Below are 24,771 nucleotides of genomic sequence, written 5' to 3' on the forward strand. Positions count from 1 at the left end.
CGGTTCCCGTCGTGGCCAAAGACGATGATTAACAACGTGACCCGTGGTGGTAGCGGGTCGTTTGCGACGGGCAGTTCGGTAGTTTCGAGGACAGTGACCTCAATTAGCCATTTTTTTTAAATTTTCATTTGGAATTCTTGATACCTCTCACCTCTCGTTGCGATGTAGCGCAAGTGAGGTAAAATATTGTTCATGACAACAACAAAAAAATAAAAAAATATGCAGGTACAGTTGCATGATAATCGTTGAAAATTATATTTTGAAATGAATTACCTTCACGCCACGCTTCTTGCGAATTAAAACGGATTGGTTATAATGTCTGTAATTTATATGTCGCGACTCTTTAAATGGCGTGTGTGTGAAATGTTCATAATGCATTATGATAATGCAGTCCCAGGGCATGAATACGAGATAACTGAATTATAAAAAGCAGAGAAACAGCATTTTTCTCTCGCCGTATAGAAGTACTACGATATATTCACGCCGTAAATACTTCATTATTCATTCCCATTCTCGTAACGGAGTTCGTGTGTTTGATTATTCGAGCGTCAGTGTAAATCGTCATCAAAATCTTTATAGATACATCGCATCACGTCGCTATATAAATCAGAAGTGGCTTCCTCCACTGTCTCGTTTTTAATTGTTTATCCATTCGAGAAAAAATCTAAGTCAAAGCTCAGTCTGTTTTTGCTTTAATATATATATGTATATATATATATATATATATATATATATATATATATATATATATATATATATATATATATATATATATATATATATATATTCCCTGCGTGTCGTAGAAGGCGACTAAAAGGGGAGGGAGCTGGGGGCTGGAAATCCTCCCCTCTCATTATTTTTTTTTAATTTTCCAAAAGAAGGAATAGAGAAGGGGGGCAGGTGAGGATATTCCCTTAAAGGCCCAGTTCTCTGTTCTTAACGCTACCTCGCTAACGCGGGAAATGGCGAATAGTTTGAAAGAAGAAGAAATATATATATATATATATAGATTCATTACAGTTAGAACTTGTAAACATATGAAACATGAATAATCATTGAGTGATATATTCTCCAGGGAAAAAGAGTGGCTTTATATTTCCATGCGACAAAAGGATAATCACTGGTAATATTCAACGACAACGGAAGTCGTTAAAGACTTTCCCGTGTGTGCAAGTTGACACTGACAGCGATAGTGATGTTGGCAGTTTGATAACGCTTGAGAGATGGATGTGGTCCAGACTGCAGTAGAGATACGATAACTCGTACATTCCTGGGGAGTCTTGTTTCGAACGCGTGTATGTTTGACGTTGTAGATTTATTTTTTCCTAAGTTTTTTTAGTGCTTGTCAGGTCCTTTCACGTTCATGGCAACTAGGCACTTAGTCTCCAGCCTGATGACCCTGTCGGACGAGCGCGTGGAGTTCCAAACGCAGACTCAAGTTCATGAGTCTTATAGATGCTATGAGATCTGATAGTCACGTTGTCAGAGGTCATTCCATATATATATATATATATATATATATATATATATATATATATATATATATATATATATATATATATATATATATATATATATATATATGTATATATATAAGTTAAGACTCCCATCCTCTTCTGTATTACAGTAGATACATCAGACCCAACCAGCTCTGTGTGTGTGTGTGTGTGTGTGTGTGTGTGTGTGTGTGTGTGTGTGTGTGTGTAGGTTGTTCTGTATAAAGGCTTCCCTCAGCAGACCGCTTGGTCCCGACCCATCTCCTGTTAGACGTATTTCATACGACACCGACGCATGTGTGCGTCATCCCGGGAGATCTGTCACATTTCCCCCAAGAGAAGTTGGGCGCATCTGAGATTTCCCCGGTGAAGTGAGCTTGCTGATGCAGAGTGTGTGTGTGTGTGTGTGTGTGTGTGTGTGTGTGTGTGTGTGTGTGTGATATATCCTGCTGTCTCCTTCTGTCCCGAACTCCCCAACGTGTTTCCTCGTCTCCATCAGACATCTGTGTCAAAAGTCTCTCTCTCTCTCTCTCTCTCTCTCTCTCTCTCTCTCTCTCTCTCTCTCTCTCTCTCTCTCTCTCTCTCTCTCTCTCTCTCTCTCTCTCTCTCTCTCTCTCACACGAGTTGGTGGTTAAGAGTTCGTCCTCGTGTTGAGGAAGACGTGACTTCCTGTGACATTATTATTTCCTGGTTTCTGTCCTCCTCATTTTCTCTCCTAAGGGTAGACTCACTCACACTCTCTCTGGTAAGGTCGGCCTCACTGGGGTGTTTAAGTGTCACAATCATCAGTGTGAGAGGAAGACTCTGGTTCTTATAGATGGCTTTCTCCCCCCCACCCTTTTTTTTTTTTTATCCAGCTCGTAGTAACAGGATTATGTACCACACGAACAGTACAAGACTCGGAATCGCTCGTAAGGAGAGCCGTTGATGAGTATGGCTCGTGAGGAGTGGGAGCTGAGGGGTGTTGAAGCGCCACTCAAGGACCGCGATCAACTCACACACACACACACACACACACACACACACACACACAACTTTCTAAGATTATCGACTCCCACGAAGTGGTGCGAAAAGGACATTTTCATCCATGTGTTAAAATCGAACCTTTTTGTATAGTTCTGTTGGGTTCTGAGGGCAGTTAGGAGAAGGCGTTGGTTGAGAGTCATCTTCACAACAGCGGAGCTACGATGCTGACACCAGGGACTGCGAACCTGGATGTGCTTCATCTGTTCATCCTCTTCAAAACGGCCCTTGGGTGGAATGGCTTCAGGTCAAAGGTCAGGCCATCACAGCCAAGGGTAGCTACTCACGCCGTGCCCAGGAGTCGGCCGCACCGTCGTGCTATAGTGGTCGTACTGTCGTGCTCTAGTGGCCTACCGTAGTGCTCTAGTTGTCGTACTGTCGTGCTCTAGTGGCCTACCGTAGTGCTCGAGTGGTCGTACCGTCGTGCTCTAGCGGTCGTACCGTCGTGCTCTAGCGGTCGTACCGTCCTGCTCGAGTGGCCGTACCGTCGTGCTATAGTGGTCGTACTGTCGTGCTCTAGTGGCCTACCGTAGTGCTCGAGTGGTCGTACCGTCGTGCTCTAGCGGCCTACCGTCGTGCTCTAGCGGTCGTACCGTCCTGCTCGAGTGGCCGTACCGTCGTGCTCAAGTGGCCGTACCGTCGTGCGACAGTATACCCGCGCATGCTCCTCCACCTCCTCTCAATTGCGACTCTTAACTTCGTAAGGAAATGCAAGACAGAGATTAGTCATAATTCCTGATCATGTCTTTCCCCTCCCAAAGGCGAGTTCTACACTCCTGATCCAGGAGGCTGAAGGCAAAAGATGCGAATGTTCCTTACTGATTAAAGTTACGAATACTCTCCTCTGATTCTTGGCTTGTAAGATCTGAAACAAAAATATTTGGGAAGGTTTCGTTCCTTGTGAGCGCTGCGGTGATCAGGGGAGAGTCGATAATGACAGGGAGGAAGAAAATCGAAGGATGGTAGATCCTTGAGCTCATCCCCAAGTGTGTTCGAGTCGTCGGCCCAGCCATGCTGAATGCTGGCCCTCCCTAAGGAAAGTGGGAAGTCATTCAAACGTTTCGAGATCCGTGCTATGATTGTGTTACAACCTTGTCAATAACAGCAACAGAGAAGATGCTTGTGATTTGTGGGATCCCATCTTCACACAACAGTTCCTCCTTGAAGAGTCAAGCCTATAGATGAGTAAGGAAACCTAATCAAATTCTTTTTCTTTATCTTTTGATTTTTTTCTTTCACCAGAGATGGCCTCGATTTGGGAATGTTTTGCCCGTGCCATATCGATCACGATAGATAGATAGATAGATAGATAGATAGATGGATAGATAAGTAGTTTCGCTTTAAAGTCCTGGTTTGATCTGTTGAAATGTTTTATGTAATAAGAAAAAAAAACAATACTCATGCACGATCTGATATAAGCTGATGATGGCCTATAATTGCTCGCCACTGACACCTTCCGCTTAACGTGCCAAGTTACGACAAAAAGTTGTATATTTTGTTCAGGAATACAATTGTCTGAACACTGTAGATTGGAGTGCTATTAGAAATGTGTGGCTGAGGCGACGTCACATACATTTCGACCCGTCTTGCTTGATGTAGCTTCGGAATTTCGTGCAGTAGGAAAACGGGTCACCGTTGCGTATGAAAGCGGGCTACTGGTGTGTATGAAGGCGGACTACTGGTGCGTACGACAGTGGATTATTGGTGCGTATGAAAGCGGGTTACTGGTGCGTTTGGAAGCGGGTTACCGGTGCGTATGATAGTGGGATATTGATGCGTACGACAGCAAGCTCCTGGTGTGACTGAAAGCGGGTTTCTTGGTGCGTATGAAAGCTGGTTACCGTCGCATATGGTAGTGGCCTACTGGTGCGTATGACACTGGGTTACTGTAGACGCAAGTTTTGCTCATGACTGTAAAAACAAAAAAGAAAAAAAAAGGTAAGTCACTCTATAAACTCTGTGAGGCTCCATAAACTCTGGAACTCATAGATTCTCTTTTGTTTTCCCGGAGCGTATCCTCCTCTCATCTCTCTCTCTCTCTCTCTCTCTCTCTCTCTCTCTCTCTCTCTCTCTCTCTCTCTCTCTCTCTCTCTCTCGCCGTGACACCATTTGGTCATTTTGCATGTCAAGTGGTTACCACGGGTTTATCCGGCCATTGTTCCGGTAATGGGGGAATTCTGCAATCATCCACCTTGTTGACTCTGTAATACTGTGTTTTTTTTTTCCGGGGTGTGTGTGGGGGGGGGGGGGGCGCAGTAGTTTCGTGTATCGTGTGGCTCCATTAGCCTCAGGTATTCGTCCAACTTTACTAACGTGCCACACGAGTGATACGGTGCATTACCGCACCCCCTCACACACACACACACACACACACACACACACACACACACACGGGTCGTAAAGCACTGGGCGGAGCGGACCTGCTATGTGCGTTCATAACGAATACCAGGCGAGTTGTTCCCCCGCCCCCCTCAGTAATTTTCCCATCATGGCCATCGTTGGAGGCCACGTGATTCGTGGCGCCAGTTTTTACTCGCCGTTATTACAAGTATAGCAGTCGCTAAACGACCGGTAAACCCACCCACCACCACTAAGTACCACGATGGCCAGAGCGTGAACCACACTGATCGCACTGTGAAATGTAGTGGAGTTGTCGTGGGGCGGTGGAGGATGCGACGGCATGGGTACGGGTGAGTGGGTGGGTGGAGTCTTAGACTACTTTCCATACAATGTGGATGTACGAGAGGGTTGCGGTACGTGGCTGTGTAAGTCGATAGTCGTCAGATTTAGTCGCTGGAGGTTTGGTAGCTACTGACCTCACGCTACAAGGCTCTTGCGGGTAATGGTAAGCGAGTGCCGAAGGGATGTTTACGAGTGGAGTTGACAGCGGGATGATGATGAACGCACAGTCTAGTGTAATGAAGAAGGTCCAGATGATCTTAAGAGAAAAAATTGGTAACATGACCTCTGTTTTTTTCATTTGCTGGTGTGTGAATTTCATCGCCTTGTTTTCTTAATTTTTGTAGAGGGTTTCAGTTCGGTATTCTATTAAGAGAATGATCTTACTGTATGTGAGGTACAGATTAGGGCAACAGGAGAGGTGTCTTTCCTTCGTTCCTGGGTCGCCCCCACCTCCCCGTATTTACCATACTGGGGCGGAGGGAGGGACACGGTGCTCCTGTGAACCTCGGGAATGTAACCCGGACCTCTCGACCCTCGGATACCTTATGTTGTCGACGTCTGATACGTCACCTGCAGGTCTACACCGCAGCCATCGCTGATTGGTGCAGCGGTTTGCCTCTCTCTCTCTCTCTCTCTCTCTCTCTCTCTCTCTTCTCTCTCTCTCTCTCTCTCTCTCTCTCTGACTTTCCTGGTAATTTAGCTTGACGGGTAACAACGCCAGTGCTCACGACAGGAAACCCAACCCAACTGCTCGTTCATGACTATATATATATATATATATTATATATATATATATATATAGATTCATTACAGTTAGAACTTGTAAACATATGAAACATGAATAATCATTGAGTGATATATTCTCAGGGAAAAAGAGTGGCTTTATTATTTCCATGCGACAAAAGGATAATCACTTGGTAATATTCAAGAAACGGAAGTCGTTAAAGACTTTCCGTGTGTGCAAGTTGACACTGACAGCGATAGTGATGTTGGCAGTTTGATAACGCTTGGAGGATGGTGTGGTCCAGACTGCAGTAGAGATACGATAACTCGTACATTCTGGGGAGTCTTGTTTCGAACGCGTGTATGTTTGACGTTGTAGATTTATTTTTTCCTAAGTTTTTTTAGTGCTTGTCAGGTCCTTTCCGTTCATGGCAACTAGGCACTTAGTCTCCAGCCTGATGACCTGTCGGACGAGCGCGTGGAGTTCCAAAACAGCAGACTCAATGTTCTGAGTCTTATAGATGCTATGAGATCTGATAGTCACGTTGTCAAAGGTCATTCCAAAATATATTATTATATTATATATATTATATATATATATATTATATATTATATATATATATATATATATATATATATATATATATATTATATATATTAAGTTAAGACTCCCATCTCTTCTGTATTACAGTAGATACATCAGACCCAACGCTCTTGTTGTGTGTGTGTGTGTGTGTGTGTGTGTGGTGTGTTGTGTGTGTGTGTAGGTTGTTTGTATAAAGGCTTCCCTCAGCAGACCGCTTGGTCCGACCATCCCCTGTTAGACGTATTTCATACGACACCGACGCATGTGTGCGTCATCCCGGGAGATCTGTCACATTTCCCCAAGAGAAGTTGGGCGCATCTGAGATTTCCCGGTGAAGTGAGTTGCTGATGCAGAGTGTGGTGTGTGTGTGTGTGTGTGTGTGTGTGTGTGTGTGTGTGTGTGTGATATATCCTGCTGTCTCCTTCTGTCCCGAAATCCCCAACGTGTTTCCTCGTCTCCATCAGACATCTGTGTCAAAGTTCTCTCTCTTCTCTTCTCTCTCTCTCTCTCTCTCTCTTCTCTCTCTCTCTCTCTCTCTCTCTCTCTCTTCTCTCTCTCTCTTCTCTCTCTCTCACACGAGTTGGTGGTTAAGAGTTCGTCCTCGTGTTGAGGAAGACGTGACTTCCTGTGACATTATTATTTCCTGGTTTCTGTCCTCCTCATTTTCTCTCCTAAGGGTAGACTCACTCACACTCTCTCTGGTAAGGTCGGCCTCACTGGGGTGTTTAAGTGTCACAATCATCAGTGTGAGAGGAAGACTCTGGTTTTTTTAGATGGCTTTCTCACCCCCACCCTTTTTTTTTTTTTTATCCAGCTCGTAGTAACAGGATTATGTACCACACGAACAGTACAAGACTCGGAATCGCTCGTAAGGAGAGCCGTTGATGAGTATGGCTCGTGAGAGTGGGAGCTGAGGGGTGTTGAAGCGCCACTCAAGGACGCGATCAACTCACACACACACACACACACACACCCCACACACACAACTTTCTAAGATTATCGACTCCCACGAAGTGGTGCGAAAAGGACATTTCATCATGTGTTAAAATCGAACATTTTTGTATAGTTTTGTTGGGGTTCTGGGGGCAGTTAGGAGAAGGCGTTGGTTGAGAGTATCTTCACAACAGCGGCAGCTACGATGCTGACACAGGGACTGCGAACCTGGATGTGCTTCATCTGTTCATCCTCTTCAAAACGGCTTGGGTGGAATGGCTTCAGGTCAAAGGTCAGGCCATCACAGCCAAGGGTAGCTACTCACGCCGTGCTCAGGAGTCGGCCGCACCGTCGTGCTATGTGGTCGTACTGTCGTGCTCTAGTGGCTACCGTAGTGCTCTAGTTGTCGTACTGTCGTGCTCTAGTGGCCTACCGTAGTGCTCGAGTGGTCGTACCGTCGTGCTCTAGCGGTTGTACCGTCGTGCTCTAGCGGTCGTACCGTCCTGCTCGAGTGGCCGTACCGTCGTGCTATAGTGGGTCGTACTGTCGTGCTCTAGTGGTCGTACGTTGTTGCTCGAGTGGTCGTACCGTCGTGCTCTAGCGGTCGTACCGTCGTGCTCTAGCGGTCGTACCGTCCTGCTCGAGTGGCCGTACCGTCGTGCTCAAGTGGCCGTACGGTCGTGCGACAGTATACCCGCGCATGCTCCTCACCTCTCTCAATTGCGACTCTTAATTCGTAAGGAAATGCAAGACAGAGATTAGTTCATAATTCCTGATCATGTCTTTCCCCTCCCAAAGGCGAGTTCTACACTCCTGATCCAGGAGGCTGAAGGCAAAAGATGCGAATGTTCCTTATGATTAAAGTACGAATTACTTCTCTGATTCTTGGCTGTAAGATCTGAAACAAATAATATTTGGGAAGGTTTCGTTCCTTGTGTGCGCTGCGGTGATCAGGGGAGAGTCGATAATGACAGGGAGGAAGAAAATCGAAGGATGGTTGATCCTTGAGCTCATCCCCAAGTGTGTTCGAGTCGTCGGCCCAGCCATGCTGAATGCTGGCCCTCCCTAAGGAAAGTGGGAAGTCATACAAACGTTTCGAGATCCGTGCTATGTTGTGTTAAACCTTGTCAATAACAGCAACAGAGAAGATGTTGTGATTTGTGGGATCCATCTTCACACAACAGTTCCTCCTTGAAGAGTCAAGCCTATAGATGAGTAAGGAAACCTAATCAAATTCTTTTTCTTTATCTTTTGATTTTTTTCTTTCACCAGAGATGGCCTCGATTTGGGAATGTTTTGCCCGTGCCATATCGATCACGATAGATAGATAGATAGATAGATAGATAGATAGATAGATAGATAGATAGATAAATAAGTAGTTTCGCTTTAAATTCCTGGTTTGATCTGTTGAAATGTTTTATGTAATAAGAAAAAAAAACAATACTCATGCACGATCTGATATAAGCTGATGATGGCCTATAATTGCTCGCCACTGACACCTTCCGCTTAACGTGCCAAGTTACGACAAAAAGTTGTATATTGTGTTCAGGAATACAATTGTCTGAACACTGTAGATTGGAGTGCTATTAGAAATGTGTGGCTGAGACGTCACATACATTTCGACCCGTCTTGCTTGATGTAGCTTCGGAATTTCGTGCAGTAGGAAAACGGGTCACCGATGCGTATGAAAGCGGGCTACTGGTGCGTATGAAGGCGGACTACTGGTGCGTACGACAGTGGATTATTGGTGCGTATGAAAGCGGGTTACTGGTGCGTTTGGAAGCGGGTTACCGGTGCGTATGATAGTGGGATATTGATGCGTACGACAGCAAGCTCCTGGTGTGACTGAAAGCGGGTTTCTTGGTGCGTATGAAAGCTGGTTACCGTCGCATATGGTAGTGGCCTACTGGTGCGTATGACACTGGGTTACTGTAGACGCAAGTTTTGCTCATGACTGTAAAAACAAAAAAGAAAAAAAAAGGTAAGTCACTCTATAAACTCTGTGAGGCTCCATAAACTCTGGAACTCATAGATTCTCTTTTGTTTTCCCGGAGCGTATCCTCCTCTCATCTCTCTCTCTCTCTCTCTCTCTCTCTCTCTCTCTCTCTCTCTCTCTCTCTCTCTCTCTCTCTCTCTCTCTCTCTCTCTCTCGCCGTGACACCATTTGGTCATTTTGCATGTCAAGTGGGTACCACGGGTTTATCCGGCCATTGTTCCGGTAATGGGGGAATTCTGCAATCATCCACCTTGTTGACTCTGTAATACTGTGTTTTTTTTTTCCGGGGTGTGTGTGTGGGGGGGGGGGGGGCAGTAGTTTCGTGTATCGTGTGGCTCCATTAGCCTCAGGTATTCGTCCAACTTTACTAACGTGCCACACGAGTGATTCGGTGCATTACCGCACCCCATCCCTCACACACACACACACACACACACACACACACGGGTCGTAAAGCACTGGGCGGAGCGGACCTGCTATGTGCGTTCATAACGAATACCAGGCGAGTTGTTCCCCCGCCCCCCCTCAGTAATTTTCCCATCATGGCCATCGTTGGAGGCCACGTGATTCGTGGCGCCAGTTTTTACTCGCCGTTATTACAAGTATAGCAGTCGCTAAACGACCGGTAAACCCACACACCACCACTAAGTACCACGATGGCCAGAGCGTGAACCACACTGATCGCACTGTGAAATGTAGTGGAGTTGTCGTGGGGCGGTGGAGGATGCGACGGCATGGGTACGGGTGAGTGGGTGGGTGGGTGGAGTCTTAGACTACTTTCCATACAATGTGGATGTACGAGAGGGTTGCGATACGTGGCTGTGTAAGTCGATAGTCGTCAGATTTAGTCGCTGGAGGTTTGGTAGCTACTGACCTCACGTTACAAGGCTCTTGTGGGTAATGGTAAGCGAGTGCCGAAGGGATGTTTACGAGTGGAGTTGACAGCGGGATGATGATGAACGCACAGTCTAGTGTAATGAAGAAGGTCCAGATGATCTTCCCAGACACGCAAAAGAAAAAAGAAGAGAAAAAATTGGTAACATGACCTCTGTTTTTTCATTTGCTGGTGTGTGAATTTTATCGCCTCGTTTTCTTAATTTTTGTACAGGGTTTCAGTTCGGTATTCTATTAAGAGAATGATCTTAATGTATGTGAGGTACAGATTAGGGCAACAGGAGAGGTGTCTTTCCTTCGTTCCTGGGTCGCCCCCACCTCCCCGTATTTACCATACTGGGGTGGAGGGAGGGACACGGTGCTCCTGTGAACCTCGGGAATGTAACCCGGACCTCTCGACCCTCGGATACCTTATGTTGTCGACGTCTGATACGTCACCTGCAGGTCTACACCGCAGCCATCGCTGATTGGTGCAGCGGTTTGCATCTCTCTCTCTCTCTCTCTCTCTCTCTCTCTCTCTCTCTCTCTCTCTCTCTCTCTCTCTCTCTCTGACTTTCCTGGTAATTTAGCTTGACGGGTAACAACGCCAGTGCTCACGACAGGAAACCCAACCCAACTGCTCGTTCATGACTATATATATATATATATATATATATATATATATATATATATATATATATATATATATATATATATATATATATATATATATATATATATATTCCCCAACATGAAAAAAGTATCCTCAGAAATTATTGGAAATTTGAAATCATTTTGATCTACTCTTAAAACCACATTCCATTTTTTTTTTTTCGTAAATTTAATCTTGCTTATGGATTCACTTTATTTCATATTCTTGGATTTGCATTTTTCTGCCATTAAAACGATTTAGTTTTTAATACTGCATAAGCCACCAGTAAGCCCTGGCATAATGTGCACAAGCCACTGATATTGGATATCACGGATACACAGCCTCGTTCTTATTTTCTGTTTTCTTTCTTTTCGAAAAGCCTCATATAAAGCGGGATTGTGGTATTTAATTTTGAAGCTCCGCCGTTGATATTTATGTAAGCGCGCACACACACACACACACACACACACACACACACACACACACACACACACACACACACACACACACACACAACCCCGGGACAGCCTGTGGGGCTTGGTTGTGGACGGTAGACCCTGATTTCAGTAGATTGTGTATGGCAGGTAGATAGTAGATGCGTGCAAAGGAGGTCATTGTTCTTTGTTTCCTTACGCTGCTTCGCTAAGAAGGGAGAGGCAGTTATATGTATATATCCTTTTCTTTCTTTCATTCGTGTTCGCCTGGTAGCGTCAGAAACAGGTGACTGAGCGTTACGACAAGAAATCATTTTGCGTCGCTCCATCGTGTCACTTCTGGAGAGTGACTCCCAGCTCCCACCCCCTCTCTGTCGCCTCCTACGACACTCATGAGTAAAGTGGACAGCCCTTCGTCTTACTCTATTCCCGGGAGCCTGAACATGCAGGAGGGTGAAAGACGTGCACGGGACAGAATGAACCGAAACGATGTGGTGTACAGGGGTTGACGTGTTGTCTGTCAGTAGACTGAATCAGGGTATGTGAAGCGGCCGGGTTAAAACCATGGATAGCGAGCTGTGGTTTCGATGCAGTGCAAACCACAGCCAGAGAATGGATGTGAGCGAATGCGGCCTCTCCTTTTTTTCCCCTCTTCCCCCCTGTCACATCCTCCCTCCCATTATCTCTCTCTTATCTCTCATTCCATCTTCCCCTCTCTCACCCCTCACATCCTCATTTCCTTCCTCTCACCCCCTCTCTTCAATATTCTCCCCTTCACTCTCACCCCCCTCATCTCCCCTCTTCTTACTTCCCGCTTCCTTAATTCCCCATTTTCCCCTCACTCCCACCCGCTACTTCCTCATTTCCCCCTCCTCCTCCCGACCACTCTGCCCCCTACAACCCTGGAGAGGGTAACATGATTACAGGAGATGCTGCTGGCACTCGTCATGTGGCGAAGGAGCATCGCAGATGAGCCACCGTGTAGGGAGGATGATGCTGGCGATGTTGCTGCTGTTGGTGATGCTGGCGGCGATGCTGCACCTGCCGGTGATGCTGGCGGCGATGCTGCACCTGCCGGTGATGCTGGCGGCGATGCCGCACCTGCTGGTGATGCTGGCGGCGATGCCGCACCTGCCGGTGATGCTGGCGGCGATGCCGCACCTGCCGGTGATGATGGCGGCGATGCCGCACCTGCCGGTGATGCTGGCGGCGATGCCGCACCTGCTGGTGATGCTGGCAGCGATGCTGCACCTGCTGGTGATGCTGGCGGCGATGCCGCACCTGCTGGTGATGCTGGCGGCGATGCCGCACCTGCTGGTGATGCTGGCGGCGATGCCGCAGCTGCCGGTGATGCTGGCAGCGATGCTGCTGCTACTGTAGTGTTACGCAGTTGGTCCCCCTCCTCCCGCCCCTGAAAGCGACAGACTCTTATAACTTGTGAGGGGAGGGATGGGTGGGGGTAGAATTAGAATTAGCCTCATTATAGCGAGGATGAGGCGGCACAACGAGGGATAATGAGGGACGGAGGCATGTGATCGAGCGAATTATCGATAATGAGAGATGTCGTATAATGACTCATAATGAGGAGGGGTAGGTAGGCAGGCCAAGACATCAAGAGTGTATTGATAACCAATGTCACCCATCCATCTCCGTAGGATGTCTGGCGAGGGAGGAGGAGGGAGGCTCGTTTGCATCGTCCCAGGTGGATGACTCACTCACAACCTGATGCCACAACAACAACAACAACAACAACAACAATAACTCCTCCTGATCAACCCCCTACGAGGCTGCCTGCACACGATGTACCCACCACGAACAGACGAGTGGAACGATTTTTGCCAAGACTGTCGCAAAGAGGTAAGTCTACCAAGACTGTCGCAGAGAGGTAAGTCTTAACTTGGATCGCTACCGTTGTAGGAAGGTAAGTTCACAACAGTGTTTTACGACGGTGACAGATCAAGCAGGTGTGTGGCACTGATCACGGACGTAACCTGTATAAATTGATCGATGACGTAAAAGATGTGGTTATACAGAGTGCAGAGGTGAGGAGGTGAGTCCAGGGGAATTATATCCACACTTACAGTGACTGTGTGAAGGCAGAGCAGGTGCGTCGGATGTACGAGAGATAAATCGAAATATAAAATCAGATTACACGTGGACGGATATGCAAATGAGGGGGGAAAATGAATAAATATGTAAATAGGAAATCTGGTACGGGAGTATGGGCTGTGAGAGCATTAGTGAGTAAATGTCTGAGTCGGAAGGAAGGTGGACAGGTGTTACAGGTGTGAACCCTCAACGTAACGACCGTATACGACGACCGTACGACCGGTAAACACGTCACTCACCCACAACAAGATCGGCCAGGTGTTCGTCGCAGGGTCCTTAATCACCCAGGTAATATCGCGCAGCGGTGATCTCAAGTTCCGCGAGGATGATCAGCTGGGTTGGGTGTAGGCCGACTGCCCACGCCCAGCATTCGAATCCGTGCTCGAACTGACTCGTGGTCAGTGACGCTACCCGTCACACACACACACACACACACACACACACACACACACACACACACACACACCGCCCTGTGCGTGCGCGCGAGTACCCAGGTCAATATCGCTTGGCCGATCGTAAGGTCGTGTGGTGGCCAAGTGACGTCGCCCGACCGATCACAAGACCATTCCTAAATGGCAGAGAAGACGGGAAGTGGGTGGCTCTTCCATAACATCCGTTTACGCACTCTTCACTCCCAGCACAGTACTAACCTACATCAACACAGCCCAGTACTAACCTACATCAACACAGCGCAGTACTAACCGACATCAACACAGCGCAGTACTAACCTACATCAACGTAGAAGATTATTATTGAGTACTTCAAGAAGTATTGACGACGGGATGTACGCTACTGTCCACCATCACTGGGTGCTTACAATCTAACTAAGTTTCTTATCGAGAGAAATACGTTTTTGTTTTTCCCCCTTTGAAGAAATTAAAGATTTTTTTTTCTCTCACTCTGACTTTAAAGATACACTGCCAGGCTTTTGTGTCATATTCCCAGGCCTTTGTGTCATATTCCCAGGCCTTTGTGTCATATTCCCAGGCTTTTGTGTCATATTCCCAGGCCTTTGTGTCATATTCCCAGGCCTTTGTGTCATATTCCCAGGCTTTTGTGTCATATTCCCAGGCTTCTGTGTCATATTCCCAGGCTTTTGTGTCATATTCCCAGGCTTCTGTGTCATATTCCCAGGCCTTTGTGTCATATTCCCAGGCTTTTGTGTCATATTCCCAGGCTTCTGTGTCATATTCCCAGGCCTTTGTGTCATATTCCCAGGCCTTTGTGTCATATTCCCAGGCTTTTGTGTCATATTCCCAGGCTTCTGTGTCATATTCCCAGGCTTTTGTGTCATATTCCCAGGCCTTTGTGTCATATTCCCAGGCCTTTGTGTCATATTCCCAGGCCTTTGTGTCATATTCCCAGGCTTTTGTGTCATATTCCCAGGCTTCTGTGTCATATTCCCAGGCCTTTGTGTCATATTCCCAGGCCTTTGTGTCATATTCCCAGGCTTTTGTGTCATATTCCCAGGCTTCTGTGTCATATTCCCAGGCCTTTGTGTCATATTCCCAGGCCTTTGTGTCATATTCCCAGGCCTTTGTGTCATATTCCCAGGCCTTTGTGTCATATTCCCAGGCCTTTGTGTCATATTCCCAGGCCTTTGTGTCATATTCCCAGGCCTTTGTGTCATATTCCCAGGCTTCTGTGTCATATTCCCAGGCCTTTGTGTCATATTCCCAGGCCTTTGTGTCATATTCCCAGGCTTCTGTGTCATATTCCCAGGCTTTTGTGTCATATTCCCAGGCTTCTGTTTCGAATTACTATATCATTGGTTCTGAGAAAAGACGAAGCTTGTTGGGGGAAAAAAGAAGAACGAAATATTCTAAGAATCCATCAGAGATTTACATCGAGAAATTTTGTCCATGAATTGGCAAATAGATATCTTATACCTCCATGAATTGACAAACAGATTCCTGGCATCTCCATGAATCCCGAAATAAGTTACCTTGTGTCATGGATGCGAGACAGGTATGTCAATAGGTAGGACATGGTTCTAGGGCAGGAGAGTGTGGTGCCTAACACGAGATGTACGAAGATTTTGCTTATATAGGAACGAGTACATATGAATATACATATTTTGCATGGATGTGTGTGTGTGTGTGTGTGTGTGTGTTATGTGTGTACACACGTGTGAGTAATATATGTGCGCGGTGCGTCACGTCTATATATATGTATATACACATACGTATATGTGCTCAGGGGGGTGAGGGGTGAGAGGACTACAGTGAATATCATTTTCAAAACGGAAAACATCATCTGTGTACATTCCTCAGTGAAATAAAGTATTCATATCACTCTGGCAACACTAAACATTTTCGACAAAAGTTTAATAACAAAATTGTACTTAGAAAAAAAAAGCCACATATCATGCTCTTCATAACAACAAAAAGCGCCTCGAAAAGCCATAAACGTCAGGTGGGGTGCCCACTTTTTTCAGATGTTTCAATTCTTTTCCATCTTTTTTATATCGCAATAAAGTAAGGATTTAAAACCAAAACAAAAAAAGAAGTGGATTAGATTTAGAAATAATCCCAACGCACCTGCTTCCCATAGGATTAACTTAACCCCACAGACACGACGGTACGACCCTCGAGCATGACTGTACGACCCTTGAGCACGACGGTACGACCCTCGAGCATGAATGCACGACCCTTGAGCACGACGGTACGACCCCTCGAGCACGAATGCACGACCCTTGAGCATACAGGCCTTGCCTTTGACCTGACCTTCTACAGGCCATCACACCCAAGGGTCGTAGCGTCGTGCTCAGGGATGAAAGTCACATAGGGTGTAGAAGACCACAGGTAATGCACACACACACACACACACACACACACACACACACACACACACACACACACACACACACACACACACACACACACACACACTGATTTACAAGACGTTGAACACGGACTGCGTGCAAAAAGTGGAAAAAAAGTTGTGTATAATAAAGTTGAAGATATGGGGCCTCACTGGTGTAGAACTCCCCGCCCACACAGCACGAATTGGTACTTACGTAGAGGTAACTACACACATAGTGGTTGTTACCGTTGCTACCCCAAACAAATCTAATGGACCCAGGTTCGAGCCCCAGTAGGGGCATGCGGCACATAGGCAACCCAGCTTTTTCATCTCCTCCATTCAGGCTGGTCGATGGACGGGATGTGTTTATGAGTGTGTTTATACATCAGGTTAACACACAGTATATATACAAGGTTAATAGACAGGGCAACATGCGTGTAACACTCCCTCTGTAGCGCAGAATTGGAGATGGAAGAATGGAGTGAACAAGATTTTGAGCGATCGGTGCCTGAACATGCAAGAGGGTGAAAGGCATGCACGGGATAGAGTGAATCGGAACTATGTGGTTTACCGGGGTCGACGTGCTGTCAATGGACTGAGCCAGAGGTAAACCATGGAAGAGGTCTGTGGGGTCTGGATGTGGATAGGGAGCTGGGATTTCGGTGCATTACACATGACAGCCTAGAGAATGGATGCGGGCTGATTTGCCCTTTCTTCGTATGTTCCTGTCGCTCGATAGATAGATAGATAGATATACAGATAGATATAACACTTGAGCATCACCATCATCACTATCAGTACGACGTCGCCTCCTCAGACTCGGCCTCGTTCGTCGAGGTCACGCGGGCCGGCGCGCCCAAGGGCTGGAGGCAGTGTTCGCTCCTGTCTTCGCATCGCCCGTGGAAGCCGCGGAAGGAGCCTGCCTCGCCCCTGGTGGGGTACGTCCGTGCTAGGCCGAAATAATTCAGCTGTGACATTTACATAATGTTCCAAGTTTGCATAGAAGTCCAAGTGAGGAACTATTACATTTGAATTTAAATTTGTATATAATGGATTCCCCAGCCTTAAATACCCTATCATTATGCCCTCGAGTTTTTTCGTTAGCAAAAATTCTGATGAAATCGAGGTTGGTTGTGGGTGCCACTTTCTTTTTCTTCGTCGTGTCCCCCCCCCCCCTCTCTCTCTCTCTCTCTCTCTCTCTCTCTCTCTCTCTCTCTCTCTCTCTCTCTCTCTCTCTCTCTCTCTCTCTCTCTCTCTCTCTCTCGTTTTCCTCGTGAGAAATAAAGCGAATAAGATGTAATTTTGGGCCCTTGAGTCATTTTCCTTTCTCCTCTCCGTTGCAAAGTTAATGCCAAGCCGCCCAGTTCAAAGTGGAAATGCTGGCTGCTGTCGGAGCCTTTGTGGGGGAGAGAACATTTTTAAGAAAAATTATCATTTTCTTTATCTATTTCGAGTTTGGTATTAGTCATCTCCATAGAGGTTTTTGTTTGTGCTCTCTCTCTCTCTCTCTCTCTCTCTCTCTCTCTCTCTCTCTCTCTCTCTCTCTCTCTCTCTCTCTCTCTCACACACACACACACGGTGGTGCTGCCGGACTGACGCAGTGCATCTGCCTCTTTCGTCCTCTCGTGCACGACAGTGTACAGCCCCACAGGCACGTGTACAACCCCCCCCCCCTGGGGCATACGGTGGTACAACCCCCCTGGGGCACGGTGGTACAACCCCCCCTGGGGCACGGTGGTACAACCCCCCCTGGGGCACGGTGGTACAACCCCCCTGGGGCACGGTGGTACAACCCCCCTGGGGCACGGTGGTACAACCCCCTGGGGCACGGTGGTACAACCCCCCCTGGGGCACGGTGGTACAACCCCCCCTGGGGCACGGTGGTACAACCCCCCTGGGGCACGGTGGTACAACCCCCCTGGGGCACGGTGGTACAACCCCCCTGGGGCACGGTGGTACAACCCAGTGAGCACGACGGTTGTACGGCACCATGACGGTGCGACGCCTTGAGTACGAGACCACGACCCTTGGGTACGACGGCCCTGACCGCTTAAACTGACCCTCAGACCTTCAGGTCAAAGGTCAACCCATGTCATCCGGAGGTCGTACCGTCTGGCCCAAGGGTCGTAACCGTCGTTCGCAAGGGGTTTCACGCCCTGGTCGCCGCGCTCTTACGGAACGTACCGTCGTGTACCGTCGTGTTTGACGCGTCGTACCGTCGACGTAAGTTTAAAGGAAGTATATATATATACGTGGAGGATCTGCACACCAGACCACCGCTGTGTTCCATGTCGTGAAAAATCCTTCCTTGCGTTGTTCATCCACGTCTCCACCACAGATGATTGGGGTCTGTCCAGTGATGAATAAAATTCCGTTCCGCAGATGACCAGATGTGTGACCTTTGATGAACGAGAGAGGATCTCTGTGAATGTCATTACCAGAATCCGAATCGTTTACCACGTTGTATTCTCGACAACACGCACACACACACACACACACACACACACACACACACACACACACACACACACACACACACACACACACATCGTACAACCCTGATGTTGTAATAATAATAATACACACTCACTCGTTCAGACAGAAAGCATTGATGGGTGTTTAATTCATGCAACTAATTATGTAACTCGGATACACATCGATGTGTGTCTGTAGTTAAGGGCGTGTGTGCTGACACGTAAATATTTTAAACCCAGCACTTAACCAGGAGATGTGGCGCACAAACATAACACTGTATTCGCCCCTCTCAGTATGGTATCCAGTTCTCGTCTCTAAGACACCTCGGCTCTCTACAGGCTCCCCCCCCCCCCCCTCTCTCCCCGTGTCTCGGCCAGACTCATCGTACTCACCACGATCGACCATGAGTAATACTCATCCACCAGTGTGTGTGAGAGAGAGAGAGAGAGAGAGAGAGAGAGAGAGAGAGAGAGAGAGAGAGAGAGAGAGAGAGAGAGAGAGAGAGAGAGAATACACCATGACAAGAAGCCGAGCGAGGGCAGGACTTAAGATTCTATTGTGTTGTGAGCCGTATGTGATGCAGTTCTTGTCGTTTCCTTTCACAGTATTGACAGTGATTCTTGCCTGCTTAGTATTAAACGTATTCGGCTTGTCAGCGCCAGGGAGAGAGAGAGAGAGAGAAGAGAGAGAGAGAGAGAGAGAGAGAGAGATTATAGAAGCGAGATGGAAGGAGTAAGAAGGAAGATGATGAAGAAGGAGGAGGGGGGAGGTGGTAGTGGTGGTTGGGGGAGGGAGAAAAAGTTGAAATATGAATCTAAGAAAACGTAGAGTTTAGAAAACGTAAGAAGGGATTAGAAACGAAAAAACAGAAGATGGAGGTAGAGTGCGGCAGACATGGGTGAGGGGAGGTGGGAAAGATGAGGTGGGGGGGGGGTGAGAAAACATAGATGAGCAGGGGGGGGAGGGGGGAAGAGAAGAAAACGACGGGTGGGCAGGACGAGAAGAAAACGACGGGTGGGGATATAAAGTCTTGCCACGATGGGAAGGATTACTTCAATAGCCTGGGACAGAGAGGAAGTTGGGGATGGGGCGAGGTGTACTGTTCCATATGAGGAAAAATGGGATGCCTCTGCCTGGTAATGGGTCGGTTAGTTAGGTAAAATTTTAGTCGACGTCGTCGGTGTCGAGGTATTAACCACACAGGACTGGAAGATCGCGCGGTCAATTTCTTCAAGTGTTCGAGACACATCCCGAGGCCCATGAACACCCTCAGCTGTCAAGGACGACCCTCGTGAAGCGTCCGGGATCTGCGTCCGGCTGAGCTTAGAAGGTTCTTGGCGATGGGGAAAGTACGAGGTGGTTGACGCAGGATATGAGGATGGATGGAGGGGGGGGGGGGGAGATAAGGAGAATGTGAGGCCTGCTGGGATTGGGAAAGTAGGTATGATAAAGAGAACGGGGGGGGGGGGGGACGTATTGGCATGACATACTGAGGAGAAGAAATAGGATGAGGGAAAACATGGGAAGCAGGTGGTAAGATTGGGAAAACGGGAGGTGGGAGGGATCAGACACAGCTTTACGATAGGGGGGCGGGGGGGGGGGGTTAAGAAAAGCATGAAGGAAATGTTGTTGAATAAGCTTGATGAATCAGGGAGTTGGGAAAGCTTAGAGGGTGGGTAGGACATGGGAAACAGGTAGGCATAATGATAGACTGGGTGGATGGAGAAAGCTTGGGTCAGGGGAACAGAAAAGCTTGCTGAGGTAGTGCGTAAGGAAAGCTTGCTGAGGTAGTGCGTAAGGAAAGCTTGCTGAGGTAGTGCGTAGGGAAAGGTTGATGACTTAGGGACCTGAATAATCATGATGGGTCAGCAGGACTCAGAGATGTATCATGGGGGCAGGGCTGATTCATACACATTGTACCAGAGCATGATACCCCGTAATGACCCTGTCCAACAATAAGGCTCAAGGCCTTCCAATAATGCACTCATTCTACAGCACAACATCTCGTCTCTTCATCACCCTCGACCCGGCACTGTATTTAGCATTACTTATATAAAAAGAGATAAGGGGGAAAAAAAAAATAGGTGTTACCGGACGCCTCCTGCATGTGATATCACACCGCGGGTAGAAATTCACCATCGGTGAGGAGGCTGCATCATCGTCATCAGTGTGAGGGGGAGGAGCACAGCCTCTTTGAGGAAGTTCACACTCCACAACGGAGTCCTTTATTTTCCTGATCCTGCGTTGAAGTGCAGCCTCGAGGCTGCACAGACCCCATAAAAGGGAGAGTTGGGGAGTTTTATGTGTGTGTGTGTGTATATATATATATATATATATATATATATATATATATATATATATATATATATATATATATACGTAAGGATAATAGCATTTCAGTCATTATCATTACGTGGAATTGTCGGTTAAGATTACGGGCTCGTGTGATCTTCATATATATATATATATATATATATATATATATATATATATATATATATATATATATATATATATATATATGTAATCTTCATGTACACGGTTACCATTACCACAACGGTTGCTTCCCAGACGTGATCACGACCACACGAGGGAGGTGGTAGGTAGACAAGTCCTCACCTCAACCAACACCGTCATAACTTCTCCGAGCCTGAGGTATGAGCTCTTCCCCTCCCTTTACTGTGGCTTTTTATAACCGCATCTTTATTCATAAAACTACTCCACTCATTGAATAATCTGGGTCAACGACCGTTTTGCATATATCCAATTTCAAGTTTGAAGAGCGGATTTGAAGTGAATTAAACTTCTAAGATATTCTTCAACTTATTATAAAAAAAAAACTATTTTTTTTTCTGTGCACGTAAAATACCTCTAAGTCTCGAACTCCAGAACGAATGTACTGCACACTTATTAAAAAAGAAATACCCTATTTATATAAAATTTTTATATCTTGATAATTTCATGATAATTTTTTTTTAAGTTTCTTTTAACGGTGCCTAAAGCAATATATATTAAGTAACTGAGAAAATATTCTTATATACGAAATTCTCCAATAAGTTTCATTTCAAAATTCGTAGCACTTGGTAAAAAATAGATACCTGGTAAACCTGAATGACGGAGTTTAAACAATAGATTCTTTATTATAATTCATTTAGGAAGTAGCGTCCATATAGCGACATTTCTGTTTGACTTTTATGCATTACAGGAAAAGTAATAAGATTATTTTTTTCTTTTCATTTTCTCCCTAACATATCCACCGGTACATATCAGCAGTTAATCACATTCTGTTGTCACTTGTCATTCACTAAACCAAGAAAACTTGTTGAAAAAAAATATAAGAAGAGCGGTAACTCACTTTATGTTGCTAAAAAGAATGTAATTATATATCACTTAAATATTTCACCGAGTGTCACGCACATAACTGCCACCATGCTATCCAAGCGTGGGGGAAGATGTCAGCATGGCAGGCGTTAGCGCGGCCGCCGCTCGTCACACACCATGGACAGACACTTCGGGCTGTCGCTATGGCTGCCCGAGACATACTGGCGACCGACCCACTGCTCCCGTCCGCCACCAACACGATCACTGCTGCCGGGGGCCGCAAGAGCTCTCGTACCGCACCTGAGCTTCGTTAGACATGTAACACATGCAGTCTGCATATATATATATATATATATATATATATATATATATATATATATATATATATATATATATATATATATATATATTGTTTGTGTTTTGAGGGAGACCATAAGTCTTTCGTGTGTGTATCTGTGATTGCTAGGGTTTATGTATATAGATGTGCTAACGGGTATGATAATCAATGGCTTAAATGGAAAGTTTACTCTTCATTGTGTCCAAGTCTGCATTCTCTCTCTCTCTCTCTCTCTCTCTCTCTCTCTCTCTCTCTCTCTCTCTCTCTCTAGGTAGTAGGTGGTAGGCAGACGTCGACCAGGTAGGTGTACATGACGGCTGCGCAGTGAGCCAGCATTTCAGTGGCTGTTAACCCGTACTCCATTGGCCCAGGATGCTTTATTTTTTCTTCTTTCTGACTCACACGTAGGCTGCTGGCGTTCAGTCCACAAACATATTCTCTCCATCTCACACATAACACGACTCGCTAGCCCTACCTTTTGGCAAATTTTCGTCATAAGTACTTGTTAAGATAGTACTCGCATCTCCACACACACACACACACACACACACACACATATGTATGTATGTATTTATGTATGTATGATACGATCGTTACAGATGCATTATGGGTGGTGCCATGGACGCATGTATATCTGAACTAGACTGGAAATTTTAAGTGCAGTGACCAATTTTGTACTGTAAGAGCGAGGCGTGTGCGTTCGAATGGGAAGAGAGGAGGGCGAGTGGTTCGCGGTGAAAGAGGGTCTGCGTCAAGGATGTGTGATGTCACCATGGTTGTTTAATCTTACTTTTGAGAGAGTCAGTCGGGTGATGTTAATGCAGAGGCTTATGAGCGAGGGGTAAGTTTGCAGTATGCTGAAGGGTATGGGGGATGGGGGGGAGGGGTTGTTGGAAGATGAATCAGTTGCAGTTTGCAGATAAGATGACACAGATGACAGATTCTATAGAGAGGAACCCCACACGGTGATAACAGAGTATGGATGAGCGTGTGAGAGGAGAAAGCTGAAAGCATATGCGCGTAGAGGTAGAATTATGAGGTATAGGAGGGTTTGAGTGTGAATTTTAGGAATGATATAGTGTTTTAGGTAACTTGGAAAGGATGTGACAGCGGGTAGAGCCATAGCGGCTGTCAGTCATGCGATGGGAGGGAGGGCTAAGGTCTTGGATGCATTAATGGGCATGTGGAGGGTTCATTTGCCCCGAGGGTGCTGTATGGGTACGACGAGTCTCTGACCCTCAGAGGAAACGGAAGGAAAGAGACGAACTCGTTGGAAATGACGTGCCATAGGGTAATGTTTGGCATGAGGCAGACTGATCTTACAACACTGTCTGAGAAGTGTGTGGCAGTGAGCCTTGTCTGAACGGAGGGGTTCGACCAGTGAGTGCTGAATTGGTTCGGAAATATGGATAGACTGAGTGAAGAGATACTGAGAGATAAGCTGCATGTATCAGGAGGTGGAGGGAGCAAGGTGAGGGTATGTTGATATGCATAGGGAGTCGTTCTTCTTTTACGCATGTGTCGTTAAACAGCTCAGAAGTACACCTCTTCCGGCACTCCTTGTTGGCGTGTTTGCATCGGAGTTGCCGACGTTTTGAGAATGTCGTCGGCCACGAACCAGGCCGGGATCTGAGCGGCCTCTATGCCGCAGAGGCGAGCTTTGAACCTCCCGTCAGAGACCAGAAAATTCGACTGGTTCGTGGAATTCTCCACTGACCCACCAGGCCATGTTTTCTTCCGCGTCACTGTAGCGGCTGGTACTTTCGCGCTCGCCACCCCGCTCGACTTTACCGAATGTAAGCCGCTCAGGCCCTGTTATATATATATATATATATATATATATATATATATATATATATATATATATATATATATGAATATATATATATATCTTTTCTTTCTTTTCTTTCAAACTATTCGCCATTTCCCGCATTAGCGAGGTAGCGTTAAGAACAGAGGACTGGGCCTTTGAGGGAATACCCTCACCTGGCCCAATTCTCTGTTCCTTCATTTGGAAAAAAAAAAGAAAAAAAAAAACGAGAGGGGAGGATTTCCAGCCCCCCGCTCCCTCCCCTTTTAGTCGCCTTCTACGACACGCAGGGAATACGTGGGAAGTATTCTTAATCCCCTATCCCCAGGGATAATATATATATATATATATATATATATATATATATATATATATATATATATATATATATATATATAGCACGAGGGAGGAGGAGACCATGAGGGTCACTGGACGTGAAAATGATGGCTTAGAGGAGATATGTACGACCAGCCATCGAAGTATACGACTTTATATGTCGTTATAAACGACTTCCCT

At 46.4% G+C, this 24,771-nt stretch overlaps 1 protein-coding gene across 2 annotated transcripts in view; it reads right to left on the reverse strand.

The window, feature by feature from the left end:
• Positions 1-22,314, reverse strand: part of LOC139765901 (uncharacterized) — a 216,114-nt gene extending 193,800 nt beyond the window's left edge. For both annotated transcript variants that reach the window (XM_071693845.1, XM_071693846.1), the window contains exon 1: positions 22,143-22,314. In XM_071693845.1, coding sequence (XP_071549946.1) covers position 22,143 — 1 coding nt within the window. In that variant the 5' untranslated portion in view covers positions 22,144-22,314. The remainder of the gene's footprint in view (positions 1-22,142) is intronic.
• Positions 22,315-24,771: the final 2,457 nt, after the last annotated feature.

This window comes from Panulirus ornatus, chromosome 56 (assembly GCF_036320965.1).
Source record: "Panulirus ornatus isolate Po-2019 chromosome 56, ASM3632096v1, whole genome shotgun sequence".
Taxonomy (NCBI): domain Eukaryota; kingdom Metazoa; phylum Arthropoda; class Malacostraca; order Decapoda; family Palinuridae; genus Panulirus; species Panulirus ornatus.